The 18,194-nt window shown below is 37.9% G+C and overlaps 2 protein-coding genes and 1 non-coding gene across 3 annotated transcripts; 1 reads left to right on the forward strand and 2 right to left on the reverse strand.

Annotated features, from left to right (window-relative positions):
• Positions 1 to 292: 292 nt before the first annotated feature.
• On the reverse strand, positions 293 to 7,247 carry LOC102223539 (V-type proton ATPase subunit C 1-A-like). Its single transcript, XM_005797349.2, has 13 exons — positions 7,062 to 7,247; positions 5,870 to 6,050; positions 5,723 to 5,790; positions 5,515 to 5,600; positions 4,902 to 4,996; positions 4,706 to 4,797; positions 4,440 to 4,538; positions 4,098 to 4,166; positions 3,065 to 3,157; positions 2,076 to 2,169; positions 1,795 to 1,892; positions 1,247 to 1,370; positions 293 to 1,049 (listed from the first exon to the last, which is right to left on the reverse strand). Exons 2-13 carry the CDS (start codon positions 5,999 to 6,001, stop codon positions 951 to 953), a joined length of 1,149 nt encoding a protein of 382 aa, XP_005797406.1. The 5' UTR covers positions 6,002 to 6,050; positions 7,062 to 7,247; the 3' UTR covers positions 293 to 950.
• On the reverse strand, positions 6,579 to 6,650 carry trnag-ucc. The gene has a single exon. It is a non-coding gene; the product is annotated as a tRNA-Gly (tRNA).
• Positions 7,248 to 10,782: 3,535 nt separating the features above from the next.
• On the forward strand, positions 10,783 to 17,456 carry LOC102223792 (antizyme inhibitor 1-like). The gene is made up of 11 exons (XM_005797350.2): positions 10,783 to 10,957; positions 12,410 to 12,553; positions 12,683 to 12,881; positions 12,968 to 13,141; positions 13,363 to 13,535; positions 13,660 to 13,873; positions 13,962 to 14,036; positions 14,317 to 14,482; positions 14,628 to 14,737; positions 15,649 to 15,866; positions 15,969 to 17,456. Exons 3-11 carry the CDS (start codon positions 12,780 to 12,782, stop codon positions 16,042 to 16,044), a joined length of 1,308 nt encoding a protein of 435 aa, XP_005797407.1. The 5' UTR covers positions 10,783 to 10,957; positions 12,410 to 12,553; positions 12,683 to 12,779; the 3' UTR covers positions 16,045 to 17,456.
• The last annotated feature ends 738 nt before the right edge of the window (positions 17,457 to 18,194 follow it).

An 18,194-nucleotide genomic window follows, 5' to 3' on the forward strand; every position in this document is an offset into this window, starting at 1 on the left:
ATAGTCTCAAATGTATTATGAAATAAATCTTCAAAACACACTGATGGCCCAAAGATCTGTTTGATTTTAGATTTAGCTTCATGGCCCAATTTACAATGGCTTATTATTTACAAAATTGTATTTACTGACAAGAACTATTCTAGACCAAGTGTTTATTTTCCCATTTTTATTCCAGAAATTCAGTTAATTCCAATAAATTTTGTAATGTTATTTGACCATTTAATCCTTTGTGATGGTTTTATTTACATCGCAGCAGGTTTTGTTTGCCTAACAGAGGACAATAAAAACTGTATATATTACATATTGAATTTATTTTCACATTAAGTTTTGAACATGTGGTTTATTTGCCTTCACACTAACAACACAGCATTAGCACACATACCAGTGTTGATATTCTTCAAGGAAATCATGAAGTAAACAATGCCCTTTTGTAAACTGATCAATTTAGGGTATCACAGATTACATCAAGAGAAGGAATGCAGTGTTTTAATCGTACATATAAACAGGTACCTATTTTTGATAAATAAACACAACACATTTGAAAAAAGCAACAAAGAAAACACGGTTGTTTATACTGAGGCATAAATTATCACGGTGTTTAGCCGTACTCTCAGATCTCCCACATGTTTACTTCTCCACTAAAAATGCATTTTTTTACGGTAAATAGGGAATGTCACCAGTGCTCCTGAGAGTCACCGGAGAGACTATGGATATACAACGAGGAGCAAACAACAAACAACAAAAATCTGTAGAGTTGAGCACTTTTGTATTCTTACAAGAAAGTCATACTTGATGTGTTGACTTAGAAATGTACAAGAAAATATTTTAATGGAAACCAAAAGAGGGAAACAAGAGGGAAAAATCGGGTGAAAGAACAAAATAAATTAAAGCTTGTAAAGTAAGCATGTGACATCAAAACATTACAGCATATTAAGGTAATAGCCAGGTTTTCAGACTTTGAAATCCAGAAGATTGCAGTCGATCTTGTAGTAAACGTACGGGTAGTACTCCTGTTGGCTCAGATTCAGACCTGGGATGTCCATGGAAGCCTGGAGACGAAAACCAAAGTTCAGCTCACAAGTCAAATTACACTTATATCTAATATTAGCTTATATAAAGTACATTTAGTCAATGTATCAAAACCTAATGTATCAATTAGTTGATGGATGCATTAAAAAATGATGGGCTCTATCTAAGTAATCACAATCATTTCATCAGATAGTCCATAGCCATGGCTGAAACTCACGTCAATGACGGCAGCACTGCTGTCCAGGTGTTTGTACAGGTCATTCAGCACCTCTCTAAGTTTCTTCATGTTCTTCTTGTTGGGCTGAAGCAGCATGGCCTGGAAGTTAACTGGCAACCCGTATCTACAAAAACAAGCATAGATGTAGGTCACCAAGTTAATGCCAAGTCATTTTTTTCACATTTGAGTACTAATATAAAAAATGAAATTACAGCAGATATTCAGGCCTTTTTACATTTAAGCTGCATATGCAGTATGACATCACCAGGGAGCAACACTTCCACACACAAAAATATTTATTGGACAAGAAAATCAAAAGGGTCCAGCCTTGATTGAAGTATGAGACTTTTATATATGAAAAATAAAGTCTCAAAACCCAAGATCATTTTTCAGTCTTCTTTTTTTAAATCTACTTATTCAGATCTAAAAAAAACAAAAACAAAATAAAAATAGTACAATTCTATATTTCGCCAATATTTTTCAACCCAGATGCCATCAATCTTACTATTTGACATTATGCTCGACACAACATGTTAACTACCTCTCACCTCAATACTGACTCAACAAACACACGCAGCGCTTTTATGTGAATCCACGCGATGAAGGCCTCACTGAAATTCACCTTCAGCCATCGCACCAAAGGACCCTAGATTGATAATAAATAAATACATAAATAATAAATAAATAGCTTAAAATTGAGGACAGTCCTTTTACATGTATCAGAACATTATGTCAGAAACAACTTAGAGTTGCTTCTATACTTTCTGTTGTTACCCCCATTAACATCCTGTACTTTGTCACGTTGTATGTGAATGAAAGGCAGTCTTACAAACTGTTTCTTCTTGTCTGTGGACAGGCGGGTCATCTCCTCTTTGTCTGCCTTCATCTCCTCCTCGTTGTACTGGAAGTCACGCACTGTAAACCTGAGTCAGGATACACAGAAGAAAGCTGGTAAGGAAAATAAACAAATGTGCAGGAGTCTGCTTGGCCATTAGCCACTAAAATAACAGAAAAATAAAATAAAGGCAAAGTTCGCAATTAGAAAAAAAAGGAGAATAAAGGATGTTAATAATAATAATAAAACATATTTCAGTCATCAATATTAATGTGACTGTTTAGAATGAACAGATTTATGATAATATATGAACATGTTTCATTGCAAAAACAAGTAAACTCATGCAGGATGCTGCCAATCAATATGAGATGAAGAACAGCAGTTAGAATATTCTTTCACAAAAGCTCTAAAAATCTTTATAAAGAAGTAACAGATGTAGGCAACATTGTTGACACACATGTACGGATGCAACAAACGTACGGTTTTGTGCTTTTTTTTATGGTTTCGTGGCAAAAGTGGCTTTTATTCACAGCCCAATTCACAGACAATAAATGTGCAAGGAGAGGAGAGGAAAGACATGAAGCACTTTTTTTTTTTAACAACTGCTACAACTGGTTAGTGTCTGTAAAAATACGCTGTTATTGGCCTACAAGACAATAATTGAGTTATCACGTATGACATCCCTAGCTGGTCTGGTTTGGACAAATGTCCAAATCTGCTGAAGACGGTGAATAAGATAACGGGGACCCGCAAAGACTCCTATTCTATTCTTCCATCCACTGAGTCATTGTCTACACCTGATTAAACCCTGGATTTTTTCTGTCTGCCAAGCAACAATACTACCAAACTCAAATAAACATCTAATAAAATCAAGGATTGGATATTTCTATATTTGTAACGGGACATTTAAAATACTGCAATATAAGCAGGTGCCAACAAATGTGTCCATGTCTGTGTTTATCAGACGAGTCGGGAGAAGTTACTTGTTTTCTCTGGCTTTGTGTCTGAAGTCATCTACAGCCTTCCTGAAGAGCGTCACACTGAAAAGACCGCTGTCGTTGTCCTCAAACAGCTGCCTGCGAGTAAGAGCAGAGAACATGTTCCAGTGAGAAAATGCAGAGCGTGTTTGGCATTTTACAGCAAGTAATCAAGTGAATCATTTCATTAACGTTAGACTCAACTGCAATGCATGTTATTCTTAGCATGTGGTAACAATGTCTTATAATGACTGCTTGTGAACTTTATTTACACACAATACTGACACAGAATCAGTGTTGGCTCATCAAAACTATAAATCCTGTATGTGGCTCAGCGCTGTGGGAATTTTATGACGAGTGCTAATAATTTAGAGAGAGAAATGCTCTGTGCTGACAAATGCAAATCAAACATTACATTAGGTGCAAAATGGCAAAAATTTGTGAAATGACCAGCACACTCAGCTGTCACTGCAGTAGTGTCCAGCGAACAAAAATGCTGCTGGTTAACTTGAGTGGGACTCGAGCAGACTCAAATAAATAATTTTTTTTTTTAAAAGCATGTTGCGTAAGTTGTGCTTCTGCAACACAACAAATCTGCTTCACTACCTGCGTGCCGCTGCCGGTCTTGGCCAGGATTTTCTTGCGATGGAGATTTTTTTATTTCAATGGGATTTTTCTGATGAAATACAGGTTAATTTAAAGAACATAAAAAAATAAATGCCCTGTAATCTGTTACCAACCAATACAATAAGTGATTTAAACTTATTGAATATTGCCAAAGGCTGAGAAAATGTCTGGAATCTTTTATTTGCTACACTAAAATATGAGCAAACATGTTCAGTAGAAAAAACTCATTAGTGACAAATATAAATTTTCTTTTATAATAATTTATAACGTATTTTTGCTTTTTTGTAATTTCTTTTTATATATATTTAAATACTTTTATTTAGCTAGATACAGTTCATATTGTTCCAATTGTTTGAAGAAACTAAATTACTTATTGTTAATGTTTATTTTATGTAAAATCAAACGGACGTACTTAGTGGAACGAGGTACGACCATTTCTGCCAGCGTCTCATACGTCTTCTGCCAGTCCAGGTAGTTCGTCCTGGGGGGAAGAAACAAATAAATAAAATAACATAATGTTGTTTTTTTACAATAAAATTATAAATAAAAATAAAATAAAAAAAACAGAACTTAAAACACAAACAACACCTTAATGCAACATACACGCATTAAAAATAATAGTTTATGGGAATAGAGTTATTAACGATGATATAAAAAAAACAACGCATCTTCACATTTCACAAAGTTGTAGCTACAGAAATTCAGCCTATTGCTCTCATATTGATCACACAGATAATTTTGCAAATTATCCTACTTGGGGACGACCACCAGCATGGTAACCAGGTACTCTGAGTCCAGCACAAAGTCATCTTTCTTCACTATGTCAGCCAGACTCCTGGTCAACAAACTCCCTCTGGAAGAACACAAAAAGTCACTTCACACTGCTAGCAGAAAGGCTATTGTTACGGTGTGTTCTCCAGCTGAAGATCAGAACCGTCTGAGCATTTTTGCTTGTTTTTTTTTTCAATATGTGCAGCTAAGAATAAATAATAATGGAAACCCAACTTCAACAATACTCACGCATTCTTCCTCTCCAGATTCTGCAGGTTTCCCTTCAGATTGTTGTAAGCTGAAGCTCTGGCCTTCAGGTCGTTGTCTATCTGAGTCACTTGCTAGAAGTCAATAATACTCTAATTTAGTGCACCAAACCTTTTCTTTCAGGTACAATTCACAAAAAAACTTTGGTAAAAGGTAACTTAAAGGGGAGAAGGTTTACCTTGGAGACGATCTCAGAGATGTTTTTCAGGGATTGTTTGATTGGATATTTAGCCATGTCCCACTGAAATCTGGTGATATAGGTGACCAGGTCGACTGCAACCCATAGAAAAGTCGTCAGCTTTCAAATTTTTCACTTTCACAGTTTTTACTTGCAGTATTTTTAAATATACGAAGGGAAAGCGATGCTTTATTACTGCTTATTCACACTGCCCTGCAAAAAAAGTCAGATCACTTCCATCTATTCCCATTTTGTAGCAGATAAACACTTTAGTTAATGATCCATGATTTTCAGAAAAAGTTTCACAACTAAAAATCTGAAAAGTGTGGCTTGCATCTGTAAATACTTTATTAAACCTTCTTCCACTTGCTTACTGCGAGTAAGAGTAAAAGAGGCTGAATACAGCATTTTTAGATTTTTATCTATTAAAATGCATGTGTCCTCTCACTTTTAGCTTCATAAAGCTAAAGGCTCCATAAAGCCTCAGCATAATCTATCACTTTATGTGATAGATCATGTTATGGTCTGTCACAATCAAATGGATGTTTGTGGCCAAAATGTGAAAAGGTCACAAGCCTATGAACACTTTTGCAGGTATGTTGATGATGTTTACCTCCGTTAGCTAGTAGGTTCTCCTGGACTTTGTCTCTGCTGTCCTCCAGAACATCAGCCATGTACTGAGCAACTTTCTTCACCACACTGAACGTGCCAATACAACCATCACATAAAAGAGTTAGAAATAAATGTAGTCTGAACTGAGCTAAAAAATAGGTTTCCTACTACACAACAAAACCATACAAGCTCATAGTGGTGTGGTTTACCTTTCCACAAAAGTGTCTAGCTTTGCAAGCTCATCCGACAGGCCCACTAACACATCAAGAGTCCCAACCTGTTTGATGTAAACACTAAAACTCAACAAAAGAAAAACAACAATGTAGATAATTCATAGGGTGAGCGTACTGCGTTACCTTAAGGTCTGGGATGTTGAATTTGTGGTTGGTGGACAGGTTATTGGTCCGTGTAGTGGCCACCATGAGCTTGTCCCATGTCTGCTGGCAGGTCTTCTCCCCCGGAGCGGAGATCAACCAGAATTCTGTCATGGCTGCTTTCAGGAAGTTTGTTCACCCAGCTACCAGTGTAGAGAAGTCACTGATGGTAGTAAACAGGGAAGAAGAAGAATTGTTAGTTTAGAAGTAGAGATCACTGTTGATTATTTTTCACAAGTGTAAGTCAGTCATTTGGTCTTCTGCACAGAAAATAATACAAAGAATCTTGGAAACTGGACAAATGTATGTTGATTTAAAACCAACCTCACAAATTATACATATAAGTCCTCCCATTATAAAAATAAGAAAAAAGACTTGCACCTGACAGTTGTTTTTGTTTCCCCCGATTTGGCCCTTCAACTGTTCATACAGAGTCTGTTTCATCTCTAATTTTCTATGTCAAACCACTGTGTGTTCTCTGTACTAAATCCAAGCCACAACTTGCTCAGGACCTGTTCATCAATAGATTAAAAACACTTATCAGAATTTATGGCACAAAACAAGAGTGTGTGAGTCTAATATTGAACTAACCAGGGAAAGCCAACACAGCGGGATTATCCAACATGATAACGCTTTTAATTTCAATGGCCATATTTTTTATTCTCATAAAAAAAAGGGGAAAAAAAGGCTTTGCGTTGGCCGGGAATCGAACCCGGGTCAACTGCTTGGAAGGCAGCTATGCTAACCACTATACCACCAACGCTTACACATACTGAGGAAGACATCTGCCCAGAACAGAACTCAGATGACTAATATTTCGTTTCCTGGTTTCCACTGTATACTTCCTATATGTCTTTATGGCTACAAAGTGTCCTCAGAACCACATACTGCGGAAAAAGACAGGTCTGGTGATTTATGGTCATATGACCAGTCTAAGCAGAGAAGCTTTGCTAAACACTGATCATCTGCATTAAAGGGGATGAACATCACATGATCCACGGATCGCTCGTCTTTAAGTTGCGGATAACTTTTAGTGCAAGAAAAAAAAATCTATGAAAAGCAGCTGAACAAACCCGCTTCATGTAATTATTCCTACTGCTGCTGACACGGGCTTGTTTATCGCTGCAGCCTCACGCCGTCACGACAATAATAAATAGAGGATTTCTGCACTTACCGATGAGCCTGACGGTCTCAACGCGATGGTCTCGGGATTTAACTCAATGAAACAGACACAGCTTTCCATATATGAAGCGGAAAATATACGGTTTAACATTCACAGGTCCTTCAACTGGGCATCTCACTCACGGTCAGCTGATCAAGGAAGAAGTCCTGAGTTTGCGCAACCGCTCCCTCACACTGCTGCCCTCCCGTGGTGACAAAGAATAACGCTTCTTTTGGATGATAATGTACCATTTTCTATCTATCTATCTATCTATCTATCTATCTATCTATCTATCTATCTATCTATCTATCTATCTATCTATCTATCTATCTATCTATCTATCTATCTATCTATCTATCTATCTATCTATCTATCTATCTATCTATCTATCTATCTATCTATCTATCTATCTATCTATCTATCTATCTGCCTTTAAAACAAGTTCAGCTTTTCTGAAACATTGCCTCCATGTGGTGAGATAAAGGTACTGTACTATGTACCTTATTGCCATTAGGGGGCAGTAGATGTCTAGAAATCAGTAGCTTTGTTTTCCAACGATGAGCAAAGCTATTTTGTAGAAACTCTTAAATAGTTACATTTTCACATTTATAATCCAACTCTGTGTTTAAATGTTTACACTGGGGCCCTCGCATTTCTTGTGATATATACTTTTAATTGGCTTGAGTTTTTTTTGTGTGAATACTTTATTATGATGACGGATAATAAAGTCATCTGAAACGAAAACTGAAATGAGGTTATTTGTATAAAACTTATAATCAGCTGGATTTGCCTGATCCTATTGCAATAAGGAGAACGTAGATATAAATTATAAACTGATGTGTTTCTTTTTTCTTTAAAAACACTAAAATGGAATAGCTGGATTTTTTTTCCCATTTGACGTTTGACTCATTTATGACTTTTGCATCATAATGTTGCATTAAATTTGTCATCAGACATTTTGCTGTTTAGAATAAATCCTCTACAGCACACATCTTATCTCATATCTCAGGCATTGAAAAAAATTGTCTTTGGATTTTTTTTTTTAAGCATGGACGTTAGGAGGATATGAAACTGATTATTTATGCTAATTTTGGTTTCTATCTGTTACTTCTGGCTCAAAATTAAATTTCCTTTCTCAGAACAGTGACTGCATTTCAATGATGGAATAAGAATATGCAAAATATTAAGTGCTTGACAATTAAACAAATTTCCTAAAAATCATTTAACTCACTATTTTTGTCAGACTGTACAGAATGCCTCAAAGCATTTAGATTAAGTTTAAACAAGTAGATAAAAACCTTTTGAAAAAATTCCATATCAGACTTTCCTCTTCGCAATCTTTAGTGCCTATATAAGTCAGAGTGTTTTTTGAGTTCATTGGAGTGCTATAAAAAAAGATAAGAGTGTTTGGGCCACCCCACTCAGTTCCTCCATAGCACAAAAACACAAGTCATATGACCGTGACAGATGCAGGCCAAACGTTTCTGCTTGTCTTAACGGTGTGTGGTCTACAGAATTTTATATAATACATCATGCTGCATTAGAAAATTCTTACATCGATCTGGATTATCTAAAAAGGTTCGGCTAAATGATCACGAACAAAAAGTAAGACAGGGCGACAAAGAAAATACAAAGAGTTAATAGTTAAAAATTTGACATATTTTAATCCCTCACATTCCATGATACACAAGCAGACAGACTTTAAACTGAAATGAGGTTATTTGTATAAAACTTATAATCAGCTGGATTTGCCTGATCCTATTGCAATAAGGGAACTTTTGGCTCACTGACTTTCCGAACTTTCCCACGAGCAAGTCTCAAACCTCATTAAAAAATCACATGAAAATAAGTTCCTAGCTATATTTTGGTGGGTGCAGTGCATTATTATTATTATTATTATTATTATTATTATTATTATTATTATTATTATTATTATTATTATTATTATTATTATTATTATTATTATTATTATTATTACATTATACACAAAAACAAGCTCTAACTTAACTGGAAAAATGCCCTAAGCTATTCAAAGGCAGTCTGAGCCTGCCTTTGAATAGCAGGTATGAAAATGTCAACCTCATTTTCATACATGATATGTTGCTTAACCCTCTTGCATTGTCACAACTGCCACATTCTTTCCTGTCTTAAAAAGTCTTCATAATCCTTCAACATTTTCATGTTTTGTCATGTTAGAATCAACGTAACTTATTGGGATTTAATTGAAGATTGAATGCTGCAAGTCAATGCCTCATTCGAATCCGCTGGGCTTTCTTAGATAGAAAATCTTTTAAACTAATTTGAATAATAAACTGAACTTTACTGGGTTGTTTGATAACCAGAATAAACTGAAATTTATGCATGATTGAAATTGTTTATTTTTTTGTAATGTGTCTTGAGATGATATTGTGAACTGGCGCTGTATAAATGAACTGAATTCACTTTTGCTACAAATTCAATTTCATTATTTTATCATCTTTAAAGTTGCAAAGATTAAACTTCCCCTCAATCTTCTTTGTAAAACAGTATTTACCTGCTACCTCTGCATGTTGAGACCAAAAATGAAAGGTATTTTTTTAATCCTCTTCCCTGGTTAAATTAAAATAAAAAAGAAAACCAACAGCTCAAGCTCAATCAGATTGAATGGAGATCTATGGTACATTATTTAATTAAGCCTAGTCGAAGTCTGTTTGATTTGGATCTGAACTTTGACTACACCAATCTAATACATGACTGTAGTTCATCTTCAGGACACAAGTTGTATTTTGTTTTAACAGATAGACATGGTACCCACAGGTTTCTGGTAGTTATAAATTATTTACCTGTAGTTCTCGCTACAGTTATCCTGAAATGTGATTCTGCTCCTGTCTCAAGTTCAGTCTCAAAGAGGTCTTCTTCTGATTTTTTTTAGGAAAGATTTTGAAAACTGCATTTTGTTCCTTTCGCTTCATGATGCATTACTTTTTGTTTTTGGTATTTTTGGTCTTTCACAAAAAATGTAAAGAAGCATATTAAAGATTGTGGTTGACACGTAATAAGTTTAACTGTTTTTTCAAGTCTTTGTTTATGGGAATACTTTATTTTACTAATACTCAGAATATGTGTTCTTACACATCTGTTATTCTATTGTCATTTAACAAATAAACATGCCAAACATTTCTTTAAAGTGCAATGTTTTGCCATCTTGTTTACATTTATGCACGTTATTGTTTTTGAAATTGAGAAACAACAAAATGAATAAAGGACATCAAGGATATCAGCTGTGAAACTGGTTTTTGTGGGGTAAATACCTTCAAAAGTGGATAACACTTTAAGCTCTGATGTGAATTATCTACTATATTAAAGATTTGTCTTGTCATGCTTTTCCAGCGTTTAAAAAACATTGACTTCTAGTTTACAATTACATTTAAATGGTGTAAGTTCTCCATAAAAGTAGGTGTTCTACATTTCGTTTATTGCGGCTAAGCTGTGCAGCCATAGCAACCTATTGTTGTCTTATTAAAAACAGAACAAGAGTAGTATTGGGCTGGTTTATTGTGCGGCCATGTATGGAAAGTTTATGGTTATGTAACAATAAACGAACAAGCCGGGGATACTGCGAACCTTACAATATTCGGAAATACATATTTGGTATGCGCTCAAAAATGCAGCGCGTTCATTGGTGAAACTGAAACGACTGGCTCCGCCCACTGGCCGTTGATTACCTTTTCTACTTCCCGTGCTCTCTTCCAGTAGTTCTCCACCCACCAACCGACAGAGAGGGCGCAGCGAGTCAACGCGGGTTTCCGACCTAAACATATGGCAAAAATAGCCTCCTTTCTTTCTTTTAACGTTGGGCCCACTACTCTTTAAAAATTCCGCCGAAAAAGAGAAGACGATTTTCCAAAACCTTTCGGCCGTTATCTCACGTAAGTACAGCGAACCGTTCCCCGGCTGTTGCTACAAGGAGGATTCATTAAGCGGACGTTAACATGGCGGGCTGCTCTTTCTGGTGCCTTGCTACACATGACAGACCCGCTCTCGCTGCGCTCTGTGATTTCGACATGCCTTCCGTTTCAAGTTGGACATGTAAATATTTCTTTGGCGAGTCGGATTCAGTGTGTTTTTCGTGTGGTGGATTTGTGTTGAGGTTTGTTCTAGGATTATTATGAAAATACGGCGTTAACACAGCCGTCTCCGACCGAAAGGCAGCCGACAGCCGCTCTAACGTTAGCGGCTTTTCTTGCCTTGGCTCTTTACCCAGCGTGCTTATGTTTTCCCCGTCCGTGTCGCCAAAATAACCACGTTTATTTGTGACATTTGTAACGGTACTGGTTTTCCGTGGTTTATTTGATCATCTTTGGTGACGCATTGAATTAATATTCAATTTGTCAAGTTGTCAGTCAGTGTTTTCACTTACAACGCATGCGCGAGATTTGGGGCGACGCATTAAATGCCTGACAAACCGGCCATGTTATCTTTTGTGGAAGTAAGATAAATACCAGCGTTTTTGTATTAAATACACATAACCAAGCTATTTAAATTGTTCCGGAATAAGTACTATCTCATATTGTATTGTTATTACTAGAGTTTAGTGGAATTAAAGATGAGTTTCACCAACACGTTACACCAAGGAGGCCTAGATCTCATTTAAGCCGCATGACTGTTTCCTCCTCTGTGGTTCTGAAACTTTTTAAGTCAAGTCTCATCAACATAAGGGAGGAAATGGTCACTTTTACCGTATATTTTAGGCAAAGACATTGAATAAAAGTTGTTGTTTTTTTTTTCAATTTGATTTTCTGTATTTCCTTTCTGTTTAGTTGTTTTTTTTTTTAGTTGTGGATCAGTATTAATACTATTTGAGTCATGTTTGTCGGTTTGAAATTAGGACAGTGGCATAGTTTTAAAAGCTGAAAATTTGGGCTAATTTATGTTTTCATTCAGACTGAAACCTAAGAGAAATTGTGACCTAAATAAACAAAAAAATATATAATTTTTAAATATACATATACAGTGTTGCACTTGAATATAACTGCGGGATTTCAATTTAAGCTACAGACTATATTGAATTGCAGTTGTCATCACAATATCACAAGCTCAGTGGACTGCTTGGGCACTATATTTTTATTGTGTGTATAGATGAATTTTCATGCATTTACACTCTACACATCACTGGTGTTCCCTTTACGCCAGTGGGAATTCATATTACTGAAATGGCAAATACAAAGCTGTTTTTGAGGGCTCAGTGCAGCCTGCAGTATAACGTTTGAAAATGTCAGATGCTGATTGTAACATTGCCAGCTCTGTGTAGATGCCCTTTTTATTGCCTCTTGTGCATGCATTCGTGTCTAACATTGTGGTGTTGTTGTTTTTTTTCCCAGGGCTCCCCTGTCTCTGTACAGGTGTATGAGCGCTACCCAGAGGGCCTAGGGGCGGCCCTTTACCGGGAGCACTTTGACTTCAACGCTGAGCCACCTTGGGATCCTAGCTGATAGCGGGACAGGTCCATCTCCTGACTTGTCCATGTTAGTGTTTCTTTTATCTGCATGAAAATAAAACAAGTCTAACAAAAATGTTACACTTTAAAGAACACAAAACAAATGAAGAATTTCTAAGTCGCGTCATGTTGATTCTGTTTGTGTCCGTCTTTCCAGTTTGTTGCATACCGGCAGGACCCCATTGGCTCAGTCGTGACCCCCGGACTCGTTTACTACTTTTTTATGATCGTCGGCTTATTGGAACACGGTTAAGATGAAAGGATTCCCTGACAAACCAAGCTACATTATTGAACTCCTGGACGGAGGAGTTACTCTGGAAGACGTTATTGATGGACACATCTGTGAACAGGATAAGGTCAGTCTTGGTTAGAATAAGCTGAGGTTGTGTGAAAACTGAATTTTTGTAAGAGCTGCGCCGTTTAACTGCTGTTGCGTTGACAGGTGGAGAAAAGTGCGTTTGTGGTGGGCGACCTCGGTGCCCTGATGCGCCAGCATACGTGCTGGCAGAGCATGGTGCCGCAGGTGCAGCCTTACTACCCGGTTAAGTGCAACAGCAGCCCTGCAGTCATTGAGGTGCTGGCGTCCTTGGGCCTGGGCTTTGTTTGTGCCAACAAGGTGAGGATATCTTTTTAATCAACACAGCGATTCATCCTCTTATGAAAGCATTTTGTGTTTTGGGGCAGTTGCATCACAAGCCCTCAATTGATTACTTGTCAGCTGATAAGTGTTGCCCATTAAACTTACGTAATGCTCTAGTTATTTTTTAGGATTTTCATGGGGGATTTTCTTCTGGAATCTGTGAATTTCTCCTAATTTGTGTGTTTTCCTCCCTCCAGGCTGAGGTGAGCCTGGTTCTGGAGCACGGCGTTCCCCCAGAAAACATCATTCTGTCGAGCGCTTTCAAGCAGCTGGCACACATCAAGTATGCCGCCAAGAACAGTGTACGCCACCTCATCTGTGAGAATGAGGCGGAGCTCTCCAAGATTGCTCGCCTGCACCCAGAGGCAAAGTAAATAAGAAAATACTCGTCAATAGTTTACTAGAAATATGTTTTTTTGAGCATGCAACACACTTCAAAGCGTAAACTTCTAGTTGCATGTGATTTAGTTGGAGGATTCTTTTCTTTCGTTCAGGCTGCTGTTGCAGTTAACCACCGAGGCTCATGCAGCAGAGACCAGCATGCCCTTTGGTTTTTCACTGAAGAGCTGCAGACATCTGCTGGAGATGGCCAAGGAGCGGGGGGTCCAGGTGGTGGGAGCGGCCTTCCACATCCCCAGCTCCTGTCAGGACCCGCAGCAGGCCTACACCCGTGCTCTGTCAGACGCTCGCTGTGTATTTGACATGGGGGTAAGCACCAGCTTTAAAAACAAAAAACAAAGCGTTTGGACGTAAATGGAGTTTTATTGGGATCGACTAACTTGTTTTCCCTTGTCAGCTGGATCTGGGCTTTAACATGCAGATCCTGGATATCGGTGGTGGATTTACTGGCTCTGAGTTTCAGCTCAAACAGGTCAGTTTTAATAGTCATGACGAGATTTCAAAAATCAAAATTTTGCTAATCTATATTTTGTTTTGCTTTGAATTTTATTTTTGATATTAAAGTAGCTCAAAATCTGTACACTTTGCTCTGGGCATGCAGGTTATGTTTTAGTTGCCACTTTCCAGCAGCACTTTGGAAGATAGAAACTTATGCTAAATAAGAAGCCAGCAATTGAGTCAAATATTTGTGTTTTTAGTTTGAACGCTCCTTTAAAATCTGCTTGAATAATTTTTTTTCTCTTTTCCTGTAGGTTGAGTCTGCAGTGCGACCTCTCCTGGACGCCTACTTCCCCCAGCGATCAGGTGTGCAGGTTCTGGCGCAGCCTGGCTGCTTCTATGTGGCCTCTGCTTTCACCTTGGCCGTCAGTGTTATTGGCAAACAGGTGGCGACTCGCCGCTGGGACAGCTTGTCTCAAGGTGAGATGTTTGAATTGTTCTTTGCTTCTTTTCTTGTTTGAATGTACTTAATTGGAGCAAAAGGTGTTGAGATGAATGTCAACTCTTAAATTCATAGCTCAGAAATGTTACTGTATTTCTAACATGTCTAAATGTATTACAACAGGTGAGAAGAATGAGGACACAGAGTTCCTGTACTACATGAAGGAAGGTGTTTATGGCTCATTCAGCCACAAGCTACTGGGGAACATCATCACCACTCCATTGGTGCACAAGGTCAGTAAGGCCTCCACCCAGGAGAGCCAACACACTGACAGCAGATCTGGTAAAACACAGAAATATGTTTTAGCTTCATGAAAATGCAGCACATGATTGTGTTTTGATATATGATATCCAAATTAAACGTTCCATATAGCGACATTTTTGATCCATAGTGTGATGCGACCTCACTCGATTGCTGTTTTCCAGTGATTGTCCAAAGCTAAGATGGTAATAAAAGTTGCAGAAAGACATTAAAGTATTCCATGTTTCCGAATGTGTCACACAAGCATGAGTCTTGCATATTTGTTAAATGTTGTGATGAGAAGTAGACTTTGCAATGCTCCGTTTGTGTGAGACACACAATATGATGTTCATTTTTCAAACATGATAAAAGTCCATGCAGCCAAATTTGTCCTCCTTGTAATCAAAGGAAAAACCTTTCAGCCAAATGGCCAGCAATATGTGGGGAAGGGGCATGTTTTTGTTACCAATTGCTGAAAGCTTTAGTTGTTTTGAAACCGTAACGTTTTAAAAACATTGTCAACCCCTGATACTGGTAGTTAGCTCATGCAGACTTGGCGTGATAATCATTCCATATTTAATGCACCTCTTCACCAGAAAGCCATTTTGAATTGGTGCATCTTAAACCTTTGTTCACCTCTACACAATGTTTACTTTGGTCTCAATTGACTTGAGGAAACGCTAATCAGACATAGCTTGTTGGAAGCTGGCTGATAACCATTCAGGAAAACGACTACATGATTCATGACTTGATATTTGCTGCTTTGTCATCTATTGTGACCTTTGACAATGAGCTAACGGAACAATCTCAGAAATTAAAGATTGATTTTTGTATGTTTTCACACTTGAGATCATCTCTACATTTTCTTCTAAACAACTTTTTTTTTTTGTCTTCATTTCTGCAGCATGCATTGTGTGTTGATGAAGCAGTGTATCCCAGCAGTCTGTGGGGCCCGTCACTGGACCAGCTGGACCAGGTGGTGGAGCGCTGCCTTCTGCCAGAGCTCCTGGTGGGAGACTGGCTCCTCTTCTCCAACATGGGCACCTGCGGTCTGGAGGAGTTCAGCTGTGTCTCCACCTGCAGCCAGCTGCCTGTCTATTACACCATCTCCACCCCAGACTGGTAAGACTGGAGAAAAGTAGCAGTTAAAATTTAAAAAAAAAAGTGCTACACTTAGAGAAGAAAAGAAAATGAGTTAAAATCCATACTTGCTGTACTCCACAGGTATGAAATGCAGGAGGCGGGCGTGGCGCTGGATAGTGCTATGAAGAACTTCTCTGTGCTCCAGTACAGCATGTAGCAGCACTCTGCCCCTGTCCCATTGCACAGATGTTCCTTCCTCTGCTTTCACCATGTGAGAAGAGAGGTCGGCGTGGTATTTCGGACAAGGGGCTAAATGTGCTCAACATTCCAGCCACCTTGGGGGGGGGGGGGGGGGGGAATGTGTCCTATCAATAATTTCCTTCCAGAGTTTGACTTGTTTGTTTTTTTTTTTTGTTTTGTTTTTTTCCTTTGCTTGAAGAAATGGGAAACAGTTAGTTGTGCGATGCCTCGATTTAATCCTAAATTCACCTGGTTGATAATCGGAGTCCTGCTCCTCTCTGAAGGACTGAATCTGTCGGCTAAAAGAGTGTTAGTCTAAGCTCAAATGATATTATGCAACAAAATGGATGACTCGTTGGAGATGGGAGCCCAACAGGTTTGGGAAGGTTTATTTTTGAATCAAAGTCAGTTTACAAATTGTATAATTTAATCAGTTAAGTCAAATTGTCTATTAATAATCTGACAGTCTTGTAAACTCCAGCACATTGTGTCTGTACATGATTTTTTTTTTTTTTCTTCTTCTTGGATTCAGTACTTTGTGTCGAATCTGTTTGTCGGACCCCTTTCTTTGTATAGAAACGATAATTATCTAACCTTTCGCTCAACTGCAGCTCACCTCAGTGTTTTATTTATTGGAATCAAATATTACCATGGCATATTTCAAACTCCATCTTTGAATGTGTTTAGTCCAGGTAATATGCTGTGGCCCGTCTATCAGTGTTTTCCTGATAACATATTTATGTGGTGTTTATTTATTTACTTTTTTAAACGCTACAGGATTAGATGTGCTGTGACCTCAGTGGTTTCCCTTCATTCAAAGGGAGCAGCAGAATTTTTCTCATTGCACATCCTTTTGCTAATGCAGAGAAACCACGCAGTAACACGTCTCCTTGTCTCTAACAGAGAAGGGGGTCAGTCTGGTTAAAGATGCGCAAATTTATTTGGATTAAAAGAACCTGAAGCAACCAGCTTTCAGATCTACACATTGGTGTTGTTCTTGGTCCTTCACAAAGGACGCCAAAAGCTAGCTATCTTAGTCACATATGATATTAAAAACTCATACCAAAAGTACATAAATGTCGATCTTTAAAATGATAGGCATTGATAGTTAAACACAGGCCTCTGATAAATGACATGTTCGATCTTTCATTGTGCCTCTTGAAAGACATGAGGGGCACAACGCAGAGTCTCTTGTACAGCTTCATGTTTGATAACTTGATAGGTAACGTGACTCAGCAATTTATAAGAATCCTGCCCTTGTGTTTTACAAGTGACTAATGTATTAATTGTCTAAGGCACTAATGGACCATAGCCTGTTTTGACTGTAAATTGTGCTTGTTAAAGTAATGAAAGTGATTAATTTAATACATTTCTGACTGAAAACTCTTACTTGTGCAAGTGTTTTGTTTTTTGGAGGTCGATAAAATAAGAACAGTGGTCGACTGAACAGATTATGATGTAATAAAAGGACCTGCAGGCCTGTATGCCTGTTAAGTTTAGTGTTCATGATTCAACAAGAGTTCAGAGGCAAAAACAAAATCTCACGTTTGTCAAAATATATCTGGCTTTGTGGGGAAGTAGTCTGTGGCCTGGTGAAGGAAAAGTGGAACGTTGTGGTTGGTGTGACTGGGCTGCTGCAGAACCTGGAATACTGATTTAATTGAGAAGAATATCCTGTTAACAGTTTGTGACCTTAAGCTCAAGCATGCAGGACAAGGCTCTGATCACACACTCCATTACATTTCTGAGTGAAAGAAAAAAAAACATGTGGTTGGTGGCCTAGTGAAAGTCTGGACATAAAAATGATTGAGATGCTTTGGCGTGAACCTTAAAGGGTTGAAAACCTCAACCCGATTCACAAGGATTAGTGGGACAAAGATCACTCTGCCATTTATTAAAAATGCTTGAGGGTAGTTTTGCTGCTAAGGGTGGCACAACCAGTTGTTGGGTTTATGGAGAAATTGCTTTTCTGCAGAGAACCAGGTTGGTTGGAATTTTATTTGCTCTTTGTCTCGTATTAAAACTTGTTTGATCTGAATCATTTAAGTGTGGTGCAAAAGAAAGCAATCAGTTATCCAGATTTAAGGCTGCTGTTTTCCCTCTCAGCAGCCAGGAATTATCTAATCA

The sequence above is a fragment of the Xiphophorus maculatus genome, chromosome 13 (assembly GCF_002775205.1).
Source record: "Xiphophorus maculatus strain JP 163 A chromosome 13, X_maculatus-5.0-male, whole genome shotgun sequence".
Classification (NCBI taxonomy): domain Eukaryota; kingdom Metazoa; phylum Chordata; class Actinopteri; order Cyprinodontiformes; family Poeciliidae; genus Xiphophorus; species Xiphophorus maculatus.

What these genes read in the sequence shown, in the direction of transcription:
- LOC102223539 (XM_005797349.2), bottom strand. Translation starts at nt 6,001, where the DNA reads ATGACAGAATTCTGGTTGATCTCCGCTCCGGGGGAGAAGACCTGCCAG. An exon ending in ATGCTGGTGGTCGTCCCCAA is followed by an intron (nt 4,167 to 4,439) that starts GTAGGATAATTT and finishes TCTTCCCCCCAG; the next exon opens with GACGAACTACCTGGACTGGC. An exon ending in CAGACAAGAAGAAACAGTTT is followed by an intron (nt 1,893 to 2,075) that starts GTAAGACTGCCT and finishes TTATCAATCTAG; the next exon opens with GGTCCTTTGGTGCGATGGCT.
- LOC102223792 (XM_005797350.2), top strand. Translation starts at nt 12,780, where the DNA reads ATGAAAGGATTCCCTGACAAACCAAGCTACATTATTGAACTCCTGGAC. An exon ending in CGCCTGCACCCAGAGGCAAA is followed by an intron (nt 13,536 to 13,659) that starts GTAAATAAGAAA and finishes TCTTTCGTTCAG; the next exon opens with GCTGCTGTTGCAGTTAACCA. An exon ending in CCACTCCATTGGTGCACAAG is followed by an intron (nt 14,738 to 15,648) that starts GTCAGTAAGGCC and finishes TCATTTCTGCAG; the next exon opens with CATGCATTGTGTGTTGATGA.